The 24,680-nt window shown below is 45.6% G+C and overlaps 1 protein-coding gene across 4 annotated transcripts in view; it reads right to left on the bottom strand.

Annotated features, from left to right (window-relative positions):
- Positions 1–24,680, bottom strand: part of CLPB (ClpB family mitochondrial disaggregase) — a 138,349-nt gene that overhangs the window by 55,154 nt on the left and 58,515 nt on the right. For 2 of the 4 annotated variants that reach the window (XM_087433403.1, XM_087433402.1), the window contains exons 5-6: positions 16,071–16,199; positions 15,251–15,328 (exon numbers count right to left, since the gene is read on the bottom strand). In XM_087433403.1, coding sequence (XP_087289529.1) covers positions 15,251–15,328; positions 16,071–16,199 — 207 coding nt within the window. The remainder of the gene's footprint in view (positions 1–15,250; positions 15,329–16,070; positions 16,200–24,680) is intronic. The other 2 variants (XM_004433954.3, XM_004433955.3) reach the window with 1 other exon arrangement.

The raw sequence follows: 24,680 nt of genomic DNA on the forward strand, positions 1-24,680 counted from the left end.
GGATGAGAAGTATCAGTACATTAAAGTAGTGGTTGAGCCAGGCTCACTGGAATGAAGTATATTCAAATATACAGACTTTAATTCAGACCTTAAGGAAGGAGGTGGCCTTATTTACAGTAGGCTTTGAGAACACTGGCAGAAACAGGAACCAATGAAATATTTTTGCTAATTGCACTTCTCACTATGGAGAGAATCAGGACTAAAGGGGAGTATCTTTAACTATGATATTAAATGCCACAGGCTACAGTTCTGGGCACAGGAACTATTCATCTGCTGATGTCTGCTTTTCAACCCCCTATATCAAGGGTGAAGGAATTACTCATCTCTCTCATAAAATTGTTGCTTTTTTTAAAAACCAGAAGCCACTGCCAACAAGGACTCTTCCAGTTAATGCTCCTTCCTTTTCACCCAACCACAGTCACCAGGCAACAGTCACCAAAAATAAAAGTGGAACAGTAGTGGGAGATTAGGAGGAAGGAGAGGACAGGGAACAGACTTGTAGTCTACACCAAGAGGGTCATTTTTCAGAGCTTCTTGCTGGTGCTACTGATTCTAATTTTCTCAAAAGTGCTTTTCCCTAATTAATTCTAAGGACTTTACCAAGTTTGTCTCAGAGTTGAGGCTGCATGACAGACCAGAGGGATGCACTTCGGCAAAGGAAACTTCCAATTTTTCAGAAAGTAGTGAGAGAGAAGCACAAACTAAAAATGAGGTCTTTGTTGTGATATCCTGTGCCCAGAACACTACCTGGCACTCAGTAGGAGTTTAATAAATATTTGCTGACTGAATAATTATGCCCCAGTTATGATGCAGCTGGGTTATGTTCCTTCAATTTCTGTTTGTCAGGAGAGGCCTCCTACAGTCCCTGGCAATACTGCTGGACAAAATCACTCCCAGAGATCAGGAGTCTTCTCTCAGCCTGAATGAGTAGGGATGAAGTGGTGCCGGGATGTAAGGAGATGGGCCTCATAACTACAGCCAGCAACCTCTTCTTCCTCTTCCCATGGCTGCAGTAATCAATGCTCTGTAACCAATCCTGCCTTCTTTTGATTCTTTTCTTGATTTCCATGATACACAATACCTATAACTTTATCTCCTTTGCAGGTTCCATTCATTCTTCTGTTCCAGGTTGTGGGTGACACCCAAGGCTGGGTCTTCAGCCCCTGTTTCTCTTTCTCTCTCTCAATTTCCTTCAAAAAATAGTTCCAATTTGCATGGTTTAAACTACCCTAGTAGTTCTCAATCCTGGCTGTATATCAGGATTATATGGGAAGTGTTAAAACCATATCAATCCAAAGTGGGAGAAAATATTTGTAATCACAGATAAAGGGCTAATATCCTTAACATACAAAGAACCTTTTAAAAATCAAGAGAAAAATAAAGACCAAAAGCCCCATAGAAAAAACGGGCAAAAGACATGAATAGACAATTCACAAAAGGCAATATAAAATGGCTCTTAAACATATGAAATGATGTTCAACTTCACTTATAATAAGAGAATTAAACTACACTTGAGATACTATATCTCACCTATCAGACTGGCAAAAATCCAAAAACTTGAGAATACACTGTTGGAGAGCCTGTGAGAAAACAGGCACTTTCACATATTGCTAGCGGGAATGCAAAATGGTACAATTTCTATGGAGGAGAAATTCACAATATCTAACTAACGGACATATGCATTCACCCTTTGACCCAGCAATACCACTTCTAGATATAAAGACAGATCTCCAACAATCACAAAGTACACATATAAGAAGTTATTCACTGTATCATTATTTGTAATTGCAAAGTACTGGAAACATCAATGTCCAAGCATAAGATAAATAGCACATATGCACAACAGAGTACTATGAAGCTGTAAAAAAGAATAAGGAAGATCTCTGAACTGATACTGAGTGCTTTCCCAGAAATATGGTTAAGTGGAAAAAGCAAACAGCAAAAGAGCATATTAGTATGCCACCTTTTGTGTAGGAAGAAAGAGGAAATAAGAAAACATACATACATTTTCTTATACAAAGAAACAGGAAAGATAAACCAGAAAACAATAAAACCGGTTATCTACAAGGGGTCAGGACTCATCGATGGGAGCAGAAAAAGGATGAAAGGGATACAGGAGGGAGTTTTATTTCTCTGAGCATATCTTTTTGCAGAGTTTTTAGAAAAAAATTAATGTTCTATGTATTCAAACAACAAAATTAAAACAAGGATAGGTAGGGGAGCAAAAATCTTAAAACTGAAAGCAAACTGAAAAAATTAACCCAACTGTACTTCAAATGTACAACATAAACACATTGAAGGAGGAAAAAAAACTAAGTAACTTATGAGCCTAGTATTTGACTATATACCCTCAGCCTTGGGTGTAGCTGGTATGAGAACTGCAAACACATCCTGACCTGAACTCTTTTTAATAGGTTGGTTTTCTACAGTGGTATGGGGGAAGCAGGTCTGAAGCTTTTCTAGATGTATTATAGGATTAAGCAAATGAGTAAACGTATCAGTGCTGTTTGGAGCCAGCATTCTCACTAGGGAGGAGAGGGCATACAAATATGAAGGTGTGAAGACAAGAAAGAAGCCTGGAGGGATGGGCTGCAATGGGAGGTATTGGTGTTCAGAATTTCTACAATACGTATGTGTATACTGTGATGGATGTGCAAGCATATGTCTATAGGCCTACATATATTTCTTGGCTTTGTCAACAGAAGGGGTAATTAGTGCACCTGGTACCAGGATTCAGTCTCATACAACTGCCCACTAAAAAGTCTTAGGGCTCCTCAGGGAAATGGCGGATTCCAGGGCAGCAGTAAGGTGGATACGAGAAAAGACAGAAACATCTTATGCCACAAAGTATGGAAATTCTAAAAAAAAAAAAAAAAAAGATAAGGGTATGCCACACTGGCCAAATCTGAGACAATTTTAGCACCAACATAACTATGGGCAGTAATGAATTATAGAACATTAAAGCAAGAGTATCCACGAGTACATTTTGACAATAAACACACAAATGAGGGAGAAGGGGTTCTTGCTTACCATAGAATGCCAGGTGCTGAATGGTCAGTGTGGAGTGAGCACTGGAGTTGGGGAAGATGCAAAATATTCATTGTGCAACCATCATATAAAGATTGGTCCAAGAAAGAACCATCAATGGATCTGAGTTGGGGGAAATTTTAATGAGCAGGATATTTGCATGGCCTTAAAAGTGTCTCCCCACAGATTGCTTATTAATTCAAGGGAAAAAGTAGTAACAATACAGTGGAGAAACTGCACAATACTTGGGTCGGAGATGGGGTGGAAGTACGACTTTTCACTGAAAATCCTTTTGAATTTTGTACTGTGTGCAAGTATTAACTATTCAAAAGCAGAAAGGAAAATGAAACATTTCTAAAATATCTGGGAGTGTGGTAGGCAGAATAATGGCCCCTCAATGACGTCCATGTTCTAATCCCTGGAACCTGTGAATATGTTAAATTACTCGGCAAAGGGGAATTAAGGTTGCAGACAGAATTAAGGTTGCTCAACAGCTGACTTTGACATGGGAAGATTACCCTGGATTATCCAGGTGGGCCCAATGGAATCACAAGGGTCTTGATAAGTGAAAGAGGGAGGCAGAAGAGTTAGTGTCAGAGTGAAGAAATGTGAGTGAGACTCGACTGACCATTGCTGCCTTGAAGGTGGAAGGGGGCTAGGAGACAAGGAATGTAGGCAGCCTCTAGAAGCTGGCAAAGGAAAGAAAATAGATTCTCTCCAAGTCTCCAAAAAAGAATGCAACTCTGCTGACACCTTGGTTTAGTCCAGTGAGACTCATTTCAGACTATCTCCAGAACCGTAAGATAATAAATTTGGGTTGTTTTAAGCCACCAAATTTGTGATAATTCGTTTACAGTAGCAATAGGGAGGATGCATAAGGAAAGTTCCAGTGGTCACCTCTGAGGAGGAAGACCTCGGATGTGCAAGGGAGACTTCCTTTTCAGTACATATCCTCTGATACTCCTTGAAATTTTTATCTTGTGCATTTTTTTTCTTTTTTTTTTTGGTGAGAAAGATTAGCTGTGAACTAACATCTGTTGCCAATCTTCCTCTTTTTTTGCTTCAGGAAGATTAGCCCAGAGCTAACATCCATGCCAATCTTCCTCTACTTTATATGTGGGACGCCGCCACAGCATGGCTGATGAGTGGTGTAGGTTCGTGCCTGGGATCTGAACCTGTGAAACCGGGCTGCTGAAGCAGAGCATGCCCAACTTAATCACTGCGCAATGGGGCCGGCCCCTATCTTGTGCATTTTTAAAAGTAAAAATCACTACACTCACTAAACAACAGACAATCACTTTAGAAGCTCTCTATTGACTTCAAAGTTAAGTACAAGTCCTCTGGCTCATCCCCAAGCCCTCCACACTTAAGCCTTGCTACCCATAATCCAGTGGGTGGCCAGTTTCTTCCAGGTCTCTAACGTGCAAGGCTCATTTCTGTTGCTGCCTCGCCTGAAAAGCTTTCCTCCTTCCCCCTGCCAGATTGAATGCTACCTGTCCTTCGAGGTCTGCCTCCAGTCCCTCTCTTCCACAAACGCCTTCGACAACGCCAACACTGATCTTTCCCCTCCTTGTTCATTAACTTGTTATTGAGTGTGACCTTTGTTTACATCTAATTCAGAGTCCTGATACCTACTGTCTCGCACTGTTCTCGGTGTGCTGTGTGGGGGCCTTTTCACCCAGCTAGCACTCTACGGGGTGCGGTCTGAAGGAAGGGCCTGTATCTTTTTCTTTTTTATTTGCTGTAATGCCTAGTACCCATTTATAAATTAACTTATTCAACAAATGTTTGCTGAGCACCTATCATGTGCTAAGCATAGCACAAGGTACTGGGGATACAAGCACCGCAGATCCAGACCCTCCCTTCAGGGAATGCACTGTGTAATGAAGGAGAGATCTGTTAATCACATAACTACACAGCTACATGCTGTGGTAACTGTGATAAAGAAATTACACAGGATGCTTTAAGAGCACATATAGAGGAACCTAGAAGAGGGATGCTGGCGGTCAGCTGCAGGAAAATAATTAATAGTTGTTGAATAAATATGAATACTTAGATTTTGCAATTAGATAAATCAGAGGGCAATTATTTATTCAGAATCACAAAATATGAAAGTGGAAGGGAACCCTGAGATCTCAGTCCAACTATTTAATATCTACAGATGTCGGGAAAATGAGGCTGTGAGGGGGAAGGGACTTGCTCAAGGTCCCACAGCAAGGTCGAGTGAGTGCCAGGTCACCTGCCCCCCAGTCAGCACTTCCCACCACACGGGGTTCAATACTTCAAAAGGAGTCTCGGAAGGAGTCCTTAAGTGGCAAGCTCCCTTCTTCTGCTACATTTAAAAGAATCCGTTTCCAAAGTGATGTTCAGGAAAGAGTCTGTGGTACAAACCTACAGAAAGCATCTCTGCTGTGTCCTTGCCGGGACACCGCGAGGCCTCCGTGTAGAGGAAAAGAGCACATGAATGCTAGAAGCAAACTCCAAACTTCTGGGAAAGGAACCTTGGTTCTGGCCCCTCTGACCCTGGGATGAGGCCTTTGCTGTTATTTGCAGGCCCTCACCTTCAGATTGATGTTCCTCTTTTTTTTTTTTTTTTTTGTGAGGAAGATCAGCCCTGAGCTGATATCCACGCCAATCCTCCTCTTTTTGCTGAGGAAGACCGACCCTGAGCTAACATCTATTGCCAATCCTCCTCCTTTTTTCTCCCCAAAGCCCCAATAGGTAGTTGTATGTCATAGTTGCACATCCTTCTAGTTGCTGTATGTGGGACTCGGCCTCAGCATGGCCGGAGAAGCGGTGCATTGGTGCGAGCCCGGATCCGAACCCAGGCCACCAGTAGCAGAGCGTGCGCACTTAACCGCTAAGCCACGGGGCCAGCTCCAATGTTCCTCTTCTTAAAGCTGCAGTGTTGCCCTTTCTCCGTGCATTTTGCCCAAGAGCATATGCTCTGGAGGGGCATGAGTGGGGTGGCAAAGGGCAGTTGGCCCTGCCTTGGGAAATCTAAACCTACTCAGCTGTTTCCAGGCCCAGTACAGGTGAAGGAGAGCGCAGGACTCAGAGCAGACCTGGACCAGCTGAGGCTGACCTCTCCGTCACCCAGGGGAGCCTTGGCCTCCAGCTGCCACTGTTGGCGGTGATGAGGTCATGCCGGATACCAGCCAGGCTCATCTGACGACTGCTTGGAGCCGATTAAAGCCTTGATGAAATGCGGGTGCCTGGATGGCAGGTGGCTCTGGAGAGCTTGGGCTCTGGTGACCAGGCGCTCATCTCTAACTCAACCATGCAGTGACCTATGTCTATGGGATCTGGGATACAGAAATACCTTTCCCTGGGGGTTAGCAAGGACAGTTCTTCATCCTGCACTGGGTAAGGGGCTGACTAGGCCAAGGGCAGAGGATAGGACTCAGGGTCACTGAGGGCCCCTTTTAGCCCTGACCTACCACAGGGACTGTAATTATACCACTAGAGAACCCCCCCATTCCCCACAACGCCCCCCACTGGACTGCTGGGTCCCTTTGGATGACTAATGGCCATCCCTCTCCACAGGATTTTCTCAAGTTAAGTGACAGGCTAACATCTACTCTTCAGGTCTCAACATATATGTCATTTGCTCAGGGAAGACTTCCCTCACCCGCTTCAGACTACATTAGGTCCCTATCATATTCTCATAGTACCCTCTACTCTTCCTTAACAATACTTGTCTCAATGGTAATTAGCTAATAATTTTGTAATTATTTGCCTAATGTCTATACTCTGCCAGACTTTAAGCTTCACAAGGATGGTGAGTGCAATAAACACCTGTTAAAGTAATAACAGAAAAAGACCAGTATGAGCAAGAGAAAGTTTTACAGATAAGTCTTTAATAGTATTCTTTAAATGGAAACTTATATACAACAGAGCAGCTCTTCTTATCTACCACCTTAGCTATGGTGCCGATCGGGTCCTCCTGGCTTTCCAGCCTGCAACCAGTCACCCTTCCAAGCCAGTCTTTTCTGAGTTTGAGTGACAGGGAGGATTTTCTTTCTCTCTCTTCTTTAACAGCTTTACTGAGATATAATTTACATACCATAAAGCTCACCCATTTAAAGTAGATAATTTAATGGTTTTTCAGTATATTTACAGAGTTGTACAACCATCACCATAATCTAATTTCAGGATATTTTCATCATCCCCCAAAGAAACCTTGTACCCATTAGCAGTCATTCCTCATCCTTCCAAAAGACAACTACCGGCATAGAGTTTTTAGCTTTGTGTCTAAACAATAAGAGGAAACCTTTAGTGTCAAATCATCTGAGATGATCTCTTCATAATATAGATGAAAAAAGTGATGCCACAGAAGGGCCATGATCTGCCAAAGGTCCTACAGGGGTGAGACGGTGGCAGAGCTGGGATGGATCACGACCCCTGACACCTGTATCCTAATGGCAGTGCTTTGACTTCTCTGCCATGCAGTATGACTGTGTGTCCCAAACTGTCTAGCCCACTGGACTTGAAGCTACCTGAGGGCAGAGGCTATAGTTTGCTCATCTGTCTTCCCTCCCTACCTCGGAGTACCATTCGAGCAGTAACGCTTAATGTGTGGTCCGGGTACTGGTGCTGGTCTCTGAACTTTGTTACCAGTCCTTGATGAGATAAGCAGAGTAACTGAGAGTAAGTGTCTGGAAACTTTTATAGCGACTTAGAGAAATTTTATATCTGTTGAACCTAATGAGAAATTTGGGCCCGTATTTTACATGCCTTTCTAAAATATAACTTTTCTAATAATTAATTTTGATTGAATTTTACAAAAGTATTCATTCACAACAGACTGCAAATTCAAACAACAACAACAAAAAAGAGACAAATCTTTCAGAGACAGTTTGAGAAGCACTGCCTTAAAGCAACCCATTCCCCACTCTCTTCTGCTTCTCCTTTTCCCTCTCTGTTTCCTCGAATCTCTTGCACTGGCTCCTCTTCTCCTCTTCTCATGCTCACATACGAAATGCAGGTTCTCTCAGTTGTGCCCCTGGGCTGCTTTAGCTCTACAACTTTCCATGGACATCTCACAGACTCAGCCAGCTTCCACCACCCTCAAGAGACAGACAACTCTCGAATCTTCACATCCAACTTAGAGTCCTTTCTCTCCTGAGCTTCAGACCCATTTATCCAACTGCCTGCTGCACATCCCACAGGTTCCTCGGCTGGTCAACAGCTATTTATTAATCACCTACTACATGTCAGCTATGAATTTTTTTCCTAGGAGCTGTGAATATAGTGGTAAAATAAAGAGATAAAGTCTCTGTGATCACAAGGCTTACATCCTAGTGGGGGAGAGACAGATGATAAACATGTAAACAAAAAGACATGATCATTTTAGGGACTGATGGGTACTATGAAGAAGGTAAAGCAGGGTAATATAACAGGAAGTGACAGGGGAGCTACTCTTACTAAGGTGGTCAGGGAAGGCCTCTCTGAGGAGGGGACGTTTGAGCTGAGACCTGAATGATGAGGCGGCCATCCCAAGGGGAAGAACGTTCCCATCACTGAGAGAGGTAGGTACAAAGGCCCTGAGATGGTAAGTCACTCGGTGTGTCTGAGGGACAAGAGAAGGCCAGTGTCACTGGAGAACAGTGAACAACAGAGTGGAGAGAGACGAGGGTGCAGAGGCAGGCAGGGTCTATGTTACGTAGAGCCTGGTAGGCTCTGGTAAGGAGTGTGAATTGCATTTTGGTTTCACTATACCTCCATTCCACCTAAACCTCCTTCGATTATTCCTTACCTCAGTATGGGTACATATCATCTACTTGGCCATCCAATCCAGAACCTGGACCTCCTCCTGACTACTCCTCTCTCACCATCTGATCCTACTGATTCTACTCCTAAATCTTTCTGGGATCAGCCCTCTTCTCTTCTTTCCCATAGTCTTGGTTTAGGCCTCACCTGGACAATTACAAGAGCTTTCAAATGAAATATTTTCCCTTTCTCCAATCATGTCCTTTCTAACCCATTTTTTCCCTATTTTCTTTAACCTTTCTTTCAAGAATAATATATATACAGAAAAGTACAAAAAATGCATAAGGGTACAGCTCAAAGAATTTTCACAAGGTGGATTTACCTGCATAACCAGCATCTAGATAAAGAAACAGAACATTACATATCCCAGAAGCCCCCTTGTGCCCTCTCCTGGTCACTACCTGCCCCCTCTAGGGTAACCACTATCCTGACTTTTACATCATTGGTTAGTTTTGTCTATTTTAAACTTTATATTATAAATGCAGTCACAGGGCCGGCCCCGTGGCTTGGCGGTTAAGTGCGTGTGCTCCGCTGCTGGAGGCCCGGGTTCGGATCCCGGGTGCGCACCAACACACTGCTTCTCCGGCCATGCTGAGGCTGCGTCCCACATGCAGCAACTAGAAGGATGTGCAGCTATGACATACAAGTATCTACTGGGGCTTTGGGGGAAAAAATAAATAAATAAAATTAAAAAAAAAAAAATGCAGTCACAAATAAAGTACTCTTCCATGTCTGGCTTGTACCCAGAATGTTAGGTTTGTGAGATTCATCCATGTTGTATAGAGCAAGAGTTCGTTCACTTGTTCATTCAATTTATTATTCCACTGTGTAAACATTCTAAATTTACTTATTCATTCAACTACTGATAAACATTTTTGAAACTTCTAAACCATCTTTCACATTAAGCATAAATCTGATCCTTTTCTCTCCTAAAGCTTAATGGCTTCCCACTGGAGGATAAAGTCCAATTTCCTTAGCACAGCTTATGTTACAGGCCTTCATTGTTGGTTCCTGCTTTCCATTCTTGCCTTCAGACGCTTCCATCCATACCCTATAAACTCAGCTCTTCTGAACCACCTGCAATGTACTGAATAAAGTATGTTGCTTCATACTCCATGCCTCTGAACATGCTGTTCCCTCTGCCTTTCTCCCTCACCCACCTGGTCAACTTGCATTAGTCCTTTACGACTTAGTATGAACGCCATCTTCTACACCACGCTTTCCCTGTCCGCTCCAGAGATTTAAAAGGTCTTTTCTTTGTGATCCCTCAGCACTTTCTATATATCTCCATTAACACACCAGATAGTAATTCTTTGTTAAAATGTCTGATTTCCTCACTGAACTATGAGTTCCTTAAGGGCAAAGACCATGTCTGGATCATCTTTATTTCCCTGGTGCCTAGGGTGGGGCCTATGACAGGAGAGATGCTCAGTAAGCATTTGAAAAATGAACGAAAAGCCTTGCCCAGGGGTTACATAGGACGTTGGAGCTGGAAGGGGTCCTTGGGATCAGCTATCCTTACTTCTCTTTTTCACTGAGGGGCAGAAAGGATTTGCCTAAATGAGAAAGGATTTGTTGGTGGCAGAGGCGGAACTTCTGATCTGCAGCCCAATGCTTTCTCCCCTTCTCTGGGTTGCCAGCGAGAATCAGAGGGTAAAGTTTCCACAGAGGACAGCCTGAGGCAAAGCCGATCCCCTCAACATCTGGCAGTGCAGCCAGATGGACAGACAGTGAAGTGGAACAAGCAATGGAGCTCTAAGTTTCCAGCCCCACAACAAACTCACAGGCTGTTAAGGGGAGGATGTCAGAGCTGGAAAGGCTCTTTGCCTCCGGCAAGGATGGTGGGGAATTTAAGGACTCATTTGAAGATGGCTGGTTAACACTGACAATTGAGCCGTGTTCTTGGACAGAGGGGCAAGGAAGAGCCATGAAAGCAGGTAAGGAAGAGGCTAAGGGAAGCCCTGGGGAAAGTGCTATTAGGTTCCATAAAGCCCCTGTATTTCTGAGGTAATGAGCACTGGTAGCTGAAAAGGCAGTGGCACTGTGACTATAAGGAGAGGGAAGGCAGAGGCGGCTCATACGTTAAGCTCTAAAAAGCCAGGTATATTATGACACTAACAATGAGTGGGCAAAGATACCACATCTCCAAACAGAAAATCTATAGTGGCTTTGGAGATTCATCAGTGTATCCAAACATGTACTAAACTATGTGCGGAGCACTGTGGCAAAGGAGGCAGAGACAAGTAAGACATAGTCCTGGCCCTCAATTGACTTCAGTCTAGTAGAGGGTACTGGACCCGAACCCCAGGGAACAGGGGAGACTTCAGACCAGAGGTGGCGTTAGAGCTGGGGATTGCCTGGCAGAAAGAATTCCACCAGGCTGAGAAACAAAGTCTTAAAGAGAAATGAGAGGTAGAAAGGCCTGCATGAGTAAAGGCACTCAGGTGTGACCCCTAACGACACTATAGTGTAGCTGGGGATTAGGGTAGCAGTGAGAAAAAAGTTAGGTGAGGGTCAGACTATAACAACTCTAAAACCAGCTTATAAAGTCAGGATGGCAAGGATTCTTTTTTTTTTTTAAACAAGTGAGCAGAGTGTTTTTGAAGTTAATAATAACAGATATTATACATAATGTGCCTACCGTGTAGAACCTACACATGTGCTAACGCTGACGAAACCTTAGAAGGCAGGTGGGATCACTCCCATTTCCAGATGAGAAAGGAGAACCTCAAAGTGGTCAGTAGCTTGTCTAGGACACACAGCTATTAAGTGGCAAGGCTTGTATTCAGAGCCTGGCTCCACAGTTCATGCTTTTTCCTTGCAGGTTTTCTCAACTGGGGTTTCTCCTTTGTACCACAAACAGGAAATTATTTGAGTACTCATTTTCTCAATCTTCCCAAGAATGGTATGTAACTTGTACCATTTTAATTTTGTGTGTGTGTGTGTGATGAAGATTGGCCCTGAGCTAACATCTGTGCCAATCTTCCTCCATTTTGTATATGGGATGCCACCACAGCCTGGCTCGATGAGCGGTGTATAGGTCCATGCCTGGGATCTGAACCCACGAACCCCAGGCCGCCGAAGCGGAGCACGCGAACTTAACCACTATGCCACCAGACCAGCCCTGTACCATTTTAGATGCCTGAGAGAGAAGTTAATTCCTCATGTACAACAGACATCTTAGAGCATTAGGGTTCAATTCTCTGGAGGAACCCTGATTGAGAAAGGCTGCCATGATCAGAGATGTGTTTTAGGAGGATGGATCTGGCAGTGGGATCACATCCCTGGAAGGAAACAGCTGCGAAAGTGCCATACCAGCCCTGGAACTACTGGAATGAGTCAGCTCCAGGGGCCTGAGGGAGGAGGCTCCCCACCTTCCCCGACTTTCTTCCCAGTTGTCCTGTCTCTCCTTCCCTTCCGCCCACCTTTTCTTGTACTTGGCAGTCAAGTGCTGAAGCAGAGCCTTCCTGCTCATAAGCCAGTAACATAGGCAGAAGCAGCATCTTCAGAGATGAAAACCACAGAGGTCTGTGCACCCACTTTTCTGTGGCGTTCGGGGTAGAAAACCGGCCCAGTGAATTGAGACCCTTTCATAGAAATCGGCCTGGCAAACTCCCATTACCTTCCTGATAAGGCTTAAGGAACACCCCTTCTCCACCCCGGGAAGCTTTCTGTAACGGACTCCACCTCCCTACTCACCAGGCAGAAGCAGGCATCTCCTGCTCTATGTCCCCAGAGCCTCTTGTCCAGCCCCTGCCAGAGCACCCACCCAGCTGTCACTGCCCGCTTCCACATCTGTCTCCTCTACCAGTCTGTGAGTCTCTCAGGGTCAGGGACAGTTTGCCTGATCCATCACCTGAGGACGCCCTGAGGGCCATGGTCTCAAAGATGGCAACTGGCTTGCCCAGAGTCACATTACAGAGCTGAGATTTAAACCCAGGTCTGTCTGACTCCCAAGCTTGTGTTCCTTTCACTATGTTACGAGGCCTCCTGAAGACGAAGAAGTGACCTTTCTGTACTAAGCACCCAGTCCAACACTGTACGAGTTCAGAGGTGGTCCTATCAGAGTGGGCCAGATCACCAAGAGAGACTTCCTGAGAGAGAGAGGGAGGCCTTGAAGAGTCCGAGGATCTAGATGAGAAGAGAGGGAACATGATGGCAGGATTTTAGGCAGGGTGGGGAAGTTGTGGGTAGAAACAGAATTTAAGAAGCCTGCAGGCAGGAGTACAGGTTTCTTTTTTTTTTTTTTTTTTTTAAAGATTTTATTTATTTTATTTTTCCCCCCAAAGCCCCAGTGGATAGTTGTGTGTCGTAGCTGCACATCCTTCTAGTTGCTGTATGTGGGACTCGGCCTCAGGATGAACGGAGAAGTGGTGCCTCGATGCGCACCCGGGATCCGAACCCGGGCCACCAGCATCGCAGCGCGTGCACTTAACCACCAAGCCACAGGGCCGGCCCAGGAGTACAGGTTTCACATGGGGAGGAACGGGATTATAGCTGCCAGAGTGAGAGTTTGATTTCTTTATACAATCACAGAGCATGTACCATGTACCAGGGGCTTTTCTAGACGTTATCACTAATCCTCACACTATCCCTGTGATACTTCCCAGGTGTTATTTTACAGACAAGAAAACTGAGGCTTAGAGAGTTAAGGTAACATGTCCAAGTCAATACAGTTAGTAAGTGGGGAAGCTGGAATTCAAACCCAGGTTGGCCTGACTCTGAAGCCTGAAGTGTCTTTTCTATTACTCCATGCTGCCTCCTAAGGGGTCAGAGAACTTCCCACCTTATTAGACTGATGCTGTTGCCTGGACCTCCTCCCAGCTCTCACGTGGGGACTGCCGGACAGAGGGCAAGAGCAGCAGCCCCCTCTAGCTCTAACCCTCTAAGATCTAGGGACCTTAAATCCCCGTACACTAAGCAATTTCAAGGACAAGAGTTCTGTGTGGCCCTCACAAGCACAGGCTGGCCTGTGCGTCTAGGCCTGCCCTGGAACTCACAGAGAGCGCCACCCTCTAAGTTGCTACAGCAAAGCCTGTTGCAAATATAAGCTAAGAAAGCTGGATGGTCACAAAGGCAGGCCCTCCTGCTTTCCCTGAAACCCTCTGGAGAAGGTCAGCTGAGGTCAGAAGACTTTGGAAACGTTACTGGCAACAGCCCCTAGGACAAGGGGGCAGGATCCTGCCTCTTGGTTGGCTGGTCACACACACAGGCAGACCAAGAGAGGTCAAGGGGGGAGGGAGGTCAGAAGCTGGCAGGCCTGCAGGCCCTGAGTGACGGCTACTTGTTCAGGTTGGGAAGGGAAAAATAAGTGGGTTAATGATTTTGGCCCTTGAGGCTGGGAGGCTAGGGCAGGGCGTGTAAATGGATGCTGGGTAAAAAGGCAGGTGGACCAACTGTAAAGGTGGGGGCTAAGGGCATCTGTTTCCAGTCAACAGGCAGGAACCATGCCCCTGGAACGGCTCAAAGGGCCAGCCCTGGCCTGGGGGGTGAGGCTGGGGGGCACTTCATAAAAGGTCCATGCCTCTTCATTTCAAAGGTGTTCGATCTGGAAGGCTGGGGAGAGGGTCTCTTTTTAGAGTGAATTCTCTGTCTGTTTGGGGGCTGAGGGGAAGCACCGGACAATGGCTGGGGGTAGTGATTGATTTTAAGGCATGGCAGAGAGAAGCCCTGTGGTGAATGCTCCAATTCTCAGCTACAAACATCTTGCTGGAGAGCTTTCCAAAGGACAAAGTGAGTAGCATCCTGCTTGGGGACGTTTTCTAAGTCAGTAAGTTTTTGTTCTGAAAGCATCAGTCATCCCAGGCACTGTTACCAAATGCCCCTCAGAGTGTATGTGACCCAGGCCAAGGCACACTCTGGCTGCTGTGGGGCAGGTCCCTTGTAGGCTGGGGGTATGGGCCAGGCCTGGGTCTTAAGCCAGCGTGGCTGTGGCTGATGGAAGGTGGCAGGATTTGGGGGTTACTGGGAAATCCCTCCATCCCAATCACAAGACAAGGACTAGAAGATGATCTGGGGATATTGGGCTGGGGAGGCCAAGGCTCTGGAACTGAAAGAACTGTCTTTGAAGACTGGATTTTTAAAAAGTGATTGAGCTGCAGAGGACAGTTGGCAGAAGTTACAGAGAAGAAAATCACAGCTCATTTAAAAGAAGATATTTCAACCAGTCAGAGAAGAACTAAAATGGAATGGACTTCTAAGGAAGAAGTAGGGTTCCCTTAGTCCCCAACAGAATCCAAGGAAATGCCAGCCAGCCAGCTGTTGGAGAGGTTTCTGCCAGGAGGAGAGGGGGCAGGCAATCAGGGGGACCCAGAGGACCTCTGACAACCCTTGCAGCTCCCAGGTTCTATGAAGAACAACCCCTGAGAAGAAGCACCAGCCCCAAGAGGGTCACTAGCCCCTCGAGAAGTGGCAGCAAGGGCACAAACAGGCAGTCATGTGTCATACTCACTCAGGGGCCTGGGCACCACACATCCTGGCAGGAAGCTTCCCTCCCATTCCCAAGGAGAGGCTGGAGTAGGATAAGTGGCTGTGGGAGGGAAAGTGATTTGGGAGTTATCTGGCAGGGTGGTGGGTAACTCTGCACCAGACCTGGACAGGATCAGACCAGCCTGAGAGTGGGGATGGCACAACTATCCCTCCAATTAACTCTCCAAAGGGAAATTACTCAATCATTCAACAAAGACTGACTGAGTGTTTACTGTGTGCTGGGTACTATGCTAGGTGCTGGGGAGGAGTCAGCCATGGTTCTTGCCTTCAGGGAGCTGAGTCAAGTTAGGGAGAAGGCTACTGAACACATAAAAACAATTTCAGATTGTGACAAATGCAATGACAGAAAAGAATAGGGTGCCATGACCAAGAGTAATGGAAGGGGCCTAATCTAGACTGGGGATAGGAGTGGGATCAAGGGGGATGTCTTTGAGACCTGGGTTAGTAGAGATCTGAAGGGCCTCCCCCTTGTTCCACTAGCCCTGCTCTGGAGGTCACAGGGGAGAAGAGAAGACACTTTTGGGGAGAGCAATAATAAAGAAACTTCTCAGAGCATGTTCAGACAGGCAGGATGGCATGGTGCATCACACACATGCAGGCAAACAATACACTTCAGCCACACAAGGTCAAATCACACATGCACACTGCCACTCTTGTGAAACGCAGGCACTCCCAGCTCTGGGAGGTAACAGGGCTCTGGGGAAGCACGGCATTTCCAGAGTGGAGAGGTTGCCAAGTACTCTCTCCTGCCAATCCCCCACCCCATTCACCCATGCTCTCACCTCCATCAAGCAGCTCCTTGACGGTGCGGTAGTCATCGGCAAGGACAGCGTAGTGCAGGGCTGTGCAGCCCTTGAAGCTGGCGCGGTTGTTCAGCCGGTTGTTGAAGTCATCCTCTCGGGTGATTAGGACTGGGGGGACAGCACAAACCCTTCCATTAGCAACAAATGCTGTAAGCCACCAATCTCACCTTCTTTCTCTCTCAGGGCATTTTAATTGTTTTTTAATTAATTTATTTTTTTCCCCCAAAGCCCCAGTAGATAGTTGTATGTCATAGTTGCACAGCCTTCTAGTTGCTGTATGTGGGACTCGGCCTCAGCATGGCCGGAGAAGTGGTGCGTCGGTGCGCGCCTGGGATCCGAACCCGGGCCGCCAGCAGCGGAGTGCGCGCACTCAACCGCTAAGCCAGGGGGCCGGCCCTCTCAGGGCATTTTAATTCCCTCCTTCACTCATCTATCTACTTGCTAAACATACAATGGCACCTACTATGTGCCTGGCCATCTGTGCTGGGTAAGAGGAGGTAAAACAGAGGCCAGTTGGTTCCATAAATGTATACTGACGTCTATTATGTGTTAGGATTCATTTGGGGACATAGAAATGAATCAGACATGGTCCCTGACCTAATCTGACGAAGGAGGCAGACAATAAACAGATGTTTATGGTACTGTTTGAGATAAATACTATGTTAGAGGTATAACAGGATGATACCGAAAGCCAGAGGGGAGCTTAGCTCAATTTGGGCATGAAGAGAGGACCTTAGCAGCCGAGAGTCTCCCAGGGTGAAGAGGAGTCATCCAGGTGAAGAAAGAAGGCTGGGCTAGACATGGGGAGTGGGGCGGGAGACAGAGGCTGATCTTAGCAGAACAGTAACGCACCTCTCTGCTCTGAAGATGTCTACAATCTAGTGAGTATTTAATATTATTTTGTAAAGAACTTTTTACCTTATAAAAGCCATTAAAATTTTGAAACTACAGAAAAGTACGAAGAGGAAAAGGCATCAATATCTCAGCAACTTGAGAAACCACATTCAATATTTTGGTATATGTCCTTCTAGACATATATATATATATGTATCCTACATATATGTCTATGTATATATCTCTACATATATATGCATATGCATATATATTCTACAAAATTGGAATTTACTATCTTGCAACTTTGTACTGCTATTTTTTACCCTTAATAAATGTAATGTGAACATTGTTTTGAAGGGAAGAAAAACAAGCATTTCATGTGGTCAAAGAATCAAAAACCCCAGGCTCACTCTAGTGCTAATATTTGTGACGCTCTCTTTCCAATTTAGGTTCCAAAAGAAGCTAAAGCCAGTTCCATCACTTTTATAAGACCCTCTGGGTTGGGTGACCACACACGTCCCTGTTCACCTGGGATGGCCCCGGTTTATGCCTGTTGTCCTGGACACGCCCAGTTTGGACAATAAATTGGAAGGTTATCTTACCTCTGGAGCCCTCCCTTGGGAACTGAGACCCCACAGAACAATAACTATCCCCCTAAGGTGATGGGGTTTCCTTCTGCCTATGCAGAAACGGAGTAACTGTCTTATGTTCCCTCCTGAGCTCAGTTCGTTGGGGGTGGAATTTGGGTCCTACCTACCTGTACCCACCTCTCCTCTAGCCCATGGCACAGGGCAAGCAAAGGGTAGGCTCCTCTTTATCTAGTGGGAGCACTGGATAAAGGGGTATAATTCAGTCAAGAGGTAACCTTGCCTACATAGTCAAAAGCACCAACAGTTCCTAAACCATTCTTTTCCAAATGGTCTTGGAATGGAGTCTCTGCATTTTCCTCTCCTGCAAAAGTAGACTTCCTATTTAAAAGTTCCAAAAGCCAGAAGGCTGTCATGCCTCTCCCTAACTAATAGATTTCACTTACTGACCTTCTTCTACTCTGTGCCTGGCATGGTCACTTCACATAATTAATCTATTTAATTCTCATAACTACCTTATATAGTAGGTGTTATTATTCCCATTTCATAGATGAGGAAACTGAGGCACAGAAGACACACAGCTAATAAGTGGCTGAGCGAGGATTAGAACCCAGGTCTAATCTGAGTCCTCACTCTTTCTTTCCATCATATTATGCTGTCACCCTTATTTTGCAAATGAGGGACTCAGAGCCCAATGCCCAGAGGTTCTGGTCCCTGCCTTGGCTCCCACTCCCTCTTCTTTCCCTGCTCAGGTGAAGGTGCAAACATACTTCCCGTGGAACTTGCCCTAATAGAGAACGGCCTGAGGTTTGTAGCTAGACCTGGATAAGCTAGCTTGGGTGGAAGCATTTGAAATGTTTGGCCAAAATGAAGTTGGTGGAGTGTGTACCTGGAGAAAGGAACACACTTTCTTGCGGTATGTGGAATCAAGGGTCCATCAGCTCTTCTGTACCAGACAGGGGCTCTCCAAACTAATGAGTGCCCCTCTCCTGACCAGAGTGTTATCTGACCTTTGCCAGAGCAGGGAGAACAGGAAGAAGGCTTCTGAGTAGCTAACAAAATAAGTCCCATGTGCAACAGCAGCTGCATTTTCCCCATAAGAGAGTCCTTTAGGACCTAACTCAGAGATTACTAACTCTTAGTTGCACAGTCTTATCAAATCATGGTAGGTGATCTTGTTTCCAGCCCACTGAAGATTAGAAGAAGGAAACAAGAAGGCTGGGGAGGAAGCTTCAGAATCAAGCAGATTGATTACAGTCAAGTGCTGGCCAGACAGGGAGGGAAAAGATCAGTACAATAAAAAGCTAAAAGGGAATTCATGGAATATAGCACCTCAAAAGCCCCTGAGGGCATCACTGAATTGCCACATAGGACATTAACTGCTGGATATAATGATGAACTTGAGGAAAAGTGATAGTTGGCTCAAGAAAGCAGGACGGGTATAATCCATTTTACAAAGAAAACACATCATTCATTCAACAAACAACATTTAATGAGCACCAATGCATGGTGGTAGCTGCTGGAGATATACTAATGAATAAGACAGCTCTTCACTTTAAGAAGTTAACAGTCTAATGCAAGAATCAGATCACTGAACAAATTATAATACCGTTTCACAAGTGCAATGATAGAGCTATACACAGGGTGCTTACTATCAAAAGCAGATGAACTCAAGGAACACCACTGGGGCTCAGGGAAAAACATCAGCAGAGTGCCAGCTAATAGAGAGTGCCAGGACTGTCCATGAGGAGGGGCCCTGCTCACCTAGGTCTCATCTCTCACCATCCCCCCTCCTACTCCTCTTTCTTGCCTGGGAGGTTTTTAAAATACTATTCCACTGCCTGGAACATTTTCCCCTCTCCCATGCCTTCAGTTGGCTAACTCCAATTCATTTGTAGGCCTCTGATTAGAAGTCCCTTCCTCCAGCGACTCTTCCTAAGTTTGAGGTAATTACTGCTCCTAGGAGCTCCCCAGCACCTTAGGCATCTCCCAGTTACAGGACTTATTACAGTGTATTGCAATCGCCAACTTACTTGACTATGTTCCCCACTAACCAAAAGCTCAAGGAGGACAGGAAGTATGACCGTCTTCTCCACAGCTGTATCCCCAGCGCCCAGTGTGGTGCCTGGCCATAAATATGTGCTTCACAAATACTTGTTGAATCAGCAAATAAATACATAATATATAAATAAATATATAATACATAAAGAAGGTCCTAATATTACTTTGTTTTTGGAATAATAATAATAATAATGCCAGTCAACAAATATTTAGTGGAGGCAGTAGAGTGTAGCTGATAAATGAGTGAGCTCTGGAGCCAGACCACATGTATTTGGATCCCAGTTCTGACTTGAATGACTGTGTCATCTTGGGTAACTTACGCCAAGTTTCTTTATCTGTAAATGGAGATGATAACAGTAACCTCTCATGGGATCTTGTAAGGACTAAATGAGACACTATGAGTGAAGGGGCTTGGAACAGGGCCTGGCATACAGGACCTCTCAGTACATGTCAGCTACCATCTTTATTGTATAGTTTGTACTTCCAAAAGTGTATTCTCTCTGTGACAAGAGGTTCTACTTGGGGAATCCTGCATATACTTTTCCCCTCCGAAAGGCACAGTTCTGAGTAAGAACCAGCTGTTTAATTTGGCATTACTCAGCAGTTTCTTGTCTGACAGCCTCTTTCCACCTAACCCTTGTTAAAATCCCACAGTATTGGTGTTCCACAGAATACTCTTTGGAACTGAGCAGTGCATTACAATCTATAAAGCACTTTCATTTACTTATGTATTTCAGAATAACCCTGTGAGGTATAAGCTGGCACTCCCCATTTTGTAGATGAGGAAATCGAAGCTCAGAGGGTGCCACAATCAGTCAGCAGTGGAGCGAGGCCCTAGTCCAGCTCAGCTAGGCCCATTGTGTGCTCTTAGCAGTAAGCTATCTTCCCCACACCACCCAGTTTTAGAAACCCTGTCCCAGAAGATCGTGCTGAAGCCCCCAGATCATTAGATCTCATACTCTTCTCTATCCAAAGGAAGTGGCTCAAGGTGGAAAGGAGGTGGGGGAGAGGTACAGCATGCACCCTCACGCACTGACCCACTCTCACTGAGGAAAGGTAAGCAAATCCATGGAAGCGGAAGTGACTCATCCAAGACTGGCTCACCAGCTGGCCACCAGGGTGGTCTTTTGAGGCCCCATGTTTACAGCTGGTCCTCAGCCAGTGAACCATCCCCTTCCCAACAAAGACATCTACCAGCCTGTCTCCAGCACAGGGGGAGACAGGCTCAGGCTCCTGCTTCCCCTCCAGGCCAGCCATTCCTGTCTCCTCACCTCTCGGACCACAGGGAGAATGACAAAGCACCACTCTGTCATCCTGCTCCCACTTCTGCCTTTTGATGTTGCAAAGTCTAAGCCAGGGTGCCGTGGCCAGGGTCAGTCTGGGTGCTGCAGCAGGTATGTGCTGGATGTATACTCTGCAGGATTCCCTGAACTGAGCGTGCCAAAGAGTCAGCAGAGGCAAAAGTAGTCCCTGAAGCCCTTCATGTAGCCCTGGCCACTCCCCAGCACTGCTGAAACTGCAAAAAAATACTGCCTCCCATGATGAGAAACAGTGATTTCAGGTAAAGGAGTCCTACAGTCCCGAATCTTAGCTATGCCACTTACTAAGTTCTTCTACCTGTAAAATAGGTATGATAAGTAATAATTTGAGGAATACAAAATATTTAAATATTATGAGAATCAAATCTGATAATAGGCTTTTTCAAACATCACCAGAAACATTTACTAATGCTGCTTCCTTCCTTGGGTTAGGCACTGGGCACACAGAAATAAATCAGACAAGGCTCCTGTCTTCATACTGCTAAGTCTATTCGGGGAGACTTTGAAAAAAGGTATATGAGGCAAGATGGGTGGTCTCCAGATAACAAAAGCTTTCTTACTGCCACTTTCCTCTGCCTTTCATGCAGAGGAAAGGCAACCCTAGCTATGAGTGCCTCTCCCTCAGGCCCAGCCTCTACCCACCCTCCCAGGAGCTTGTGCCACCTAACGTCACGGAGTGTCTAGCGGTGCCTTTGCCTTTAAAGATGTGAGCATGTCTCCAGGAGAGGGAACTTCTATGACTAATCTGACAAACATGAGAATAAGCCCTTACATTTGTGCATCATTTTACAGTGTAGAGAGCATTTCAATGCAATTGTTTCCTCACCCACGGCAACCTGGGACAGACAGGTCAAGTACTGTTCTCTCTATTGAACAGAGGAGCAGACAGCGGTAAAGAGGTTGGTGGCCTGCCCAACTCACACTGCTAATGGGCGGTGGACTAGGACTTGACTCCGAGCCTGCCTGGCTCCATCCTCCACACTGCACAGCTTCTGCCAGAGCCCAAGGCACAAGCCTCACATAACCTAGGGTCAGCTGACTTGGCCTGAAGCTCAGGGCGTAAGCTCAATTCCTATCAAAAGTCTCCAGGAAGAAGCCTCTGGGCTCTCAGCTTCCTCCCGGGCAAAGTGTCGTGTATCTACTACCTCATTAAATCCTCACTACAACCTGAGAGACCGCCATCCTACCGCCAGTGGGCAGGCTGCCTCTTCAGCCTCTGCAGGCGCTGTCGGCTGTGCCTCTTGTGTCTGTCTTCAGCCAGGGGATGGTGCAAGAGGGAGATGGCCTGTGCTGGGTAACTATGAGACCATCCCTGGGGAGGGCAAGGCCCTTCATTTCCTTCCACAGCCTGGACAACCTTCCTTCCTCTCCAAATCCTACCTGTGCTTTAAAGCCCAATTCCAGGCTTCCTATTCCAGGACGTCCTTTCCTCTCAGCTCTGCCCTGGATGCCCGTCACGTTGATTATGTATGCACATTTACCAGGTAATTGTTTATTGTCTTACAACACCTCTTGTAATACTTGCTTGTGTTAAAATTTCCCTTCTGACTCCCCAATTAGAATCCTAGGCTCCTCATGTATGAGAGTAACTAGTTCATAACATTTTTTGTATGTATTTCATACAGCATCACTTCAGCATTTCATGTAGCTTCAGCAATGAACACCTAAAAACCTTCATCCAGCCACCTGCCCACGAGCACAGCACCATTGCACACCTCAGTACAGTGAGTGCTATGAGAGGCATGCATGCACAGAGTCTGATGGCAGCAAAGATGGGGCATGTCCTGCGGCTTGGGGAGGAATCCCCCAGAACTGTCTTGAGATCGAGAGGGAGCTTGCCAGGTGGAGAGGAGAAGGGCATTCCAGGAAGGGAAGTGGCATTTGCCTAGGCCAGAGGGTGAAGACTGCATTACCTGCCCACTCAAGAAACTGGGAGTCCTTCCATGAGCCTGGAATGCCAAGTGAAGGCAGGTGGAGCAGGGGGCAGAGAAGAGGCTGCCTAGGCAGACAGAGCCTGATCCTGAGAGGGTTTAGACACTATCCTGAAAGCTGTGCGCATGCAATGGTTTCTGTTAACAAATTAAGCATGCGGAACAGCAAGAACAACAGACCAGGAGACAAGAGAACTGGGTTCAAAATGGCTCTTTCACTAACTTGACATGTGTCTCAATCCCTCTGTGCCCCAGATTCCCTATTTTTAAAGTAAAGGAGTTTTTCTACATCAGTGGTTCTTTACTCTAGTACAAGTTAATAGTACAAGTTAATGTATCCAGGTAACTTGTAAAAAAAACATTGATTCTTGGGCTCCCACCTCAGCAATTTAGATTCAGTAGACAGGGCCTGGCGATGTACAGTTTAAAAAGCGCTTTGCGTTGCTCCTCAGAGAATACTCTGAGAAGCACTGGACTAGATGGTATCTGAGGGTCCTTCCCAATCTAAAGTTCTTGTAAGGAACACAAGAAAGACATAAGGCTGGCCAAACCCGCCCCACCTCCACCTGCCTGGTCCTGCTCCAGGGAAGCCAAGGATGGGCACTAGAACACTCTTCCCAAGCCCCATGTTTAGAAAGTTAAAGCAAAGCCTCCATGACCCCAAGCCTTGGGACGACACCTCCAGTATCTCCCTCATACCCCCAAAAATCCCAGTTGGAATTAGGTTCTTCTATACCACATGCACCAGTCTGTCTCCTCGTTCATCCATCAAACATTTATTAAGCGCTTTCCATGGGCTGGGCCATGGTGGTAGAGAATGAGCCCTGCCCTCAAGAGCTTGTATATGCTGCAAATAACATCAAAAGAATCTATACTTTACAAAATATCTCTGAAAGGAAAGAGTTCAGTATTTTGAGTCAGAGAGACCTGGATTCTAATCCTGGTGACTTTGAAAATTACTTCATCTCTCTGGGCCTCAAATTTCTCATTGGTAAAATGGGAACACTAATACCTAAGAATTGAGTTCCTGTGAAAATTAGAAATGATGTGGTAGAGTGAAGGGCACAGGAAATGACTGGTACCTAGGAAATGGCGATTTTCAAAATAACATGTCCTCCTCTGTCCAGGAACCTGTAATATATCCACATTCTTTTTTTGACTTTCAGAGGCTTCTCCTACCTGGTCCTAGTTAATGTCTCCAAACAGACTTTCAACTCCTCCCTTCCTGCTGGCAAGAGGAGCCTGGTGATCCTACTATGAGTAGGATCATGGGAAGCAAAACTCACAGTGTGACTGTGATCAAAACACTTAACATCTCTGAGAATCTGTTCTCATCTGCAAAATAGATATCATCACCTACCTCACAAGTTCAATGGCAAACCCAATCAAAAAATAGACAAAGGATCTGAATGGATATTTCTCCAAAGAAGATATACAAATGGCCAAAAAGCACATGAAAAGATGCTCAATGTCATTAGCCATCAGGGAAATGCAAATCAAAACCACAACGAGATACCACTTCACATCCACTAGGATGACTAAAGTCAAAAAGACAGGCAATAACAAGCACTGGTGAGCATGTGGAGAAACTGGAACCCTCATACAGTGGTGGGAATGTAAAATGGTGCAGCCTCTGTGGAAGACAGTCTGGTAGTTCCTCAAAAGGTTAAACATAGTGTTACTATATGACCGAGCAATTCTACTCCTAGGTATAAACCCAAGAAAACTGAAAATATTATGTTCACAAAAAAATTGTACACATTCATAGCAGCATTACTCATAATAGCCAAAAGTAGAAACCACCCAAACGTCCCTCAATTGATGAACAGATAAACTAAATGTGGTATATCCATTAAG

This window comes from Ceratotherium simum, chromosome 7, assembly GCF_057802395.1.
Source record: "Ceratotherium simum simum isolate JZ-2026a chromosome 7, ASM5780239v1, whole genome shotgun sequence".
NCBI classification, from domain to species: Eukaryota; Metazoa; Chordata; class Mammalia; order Perissodactyla; family Rhinocerotidae; genus Ceratotherium; species Ceratotherium simum.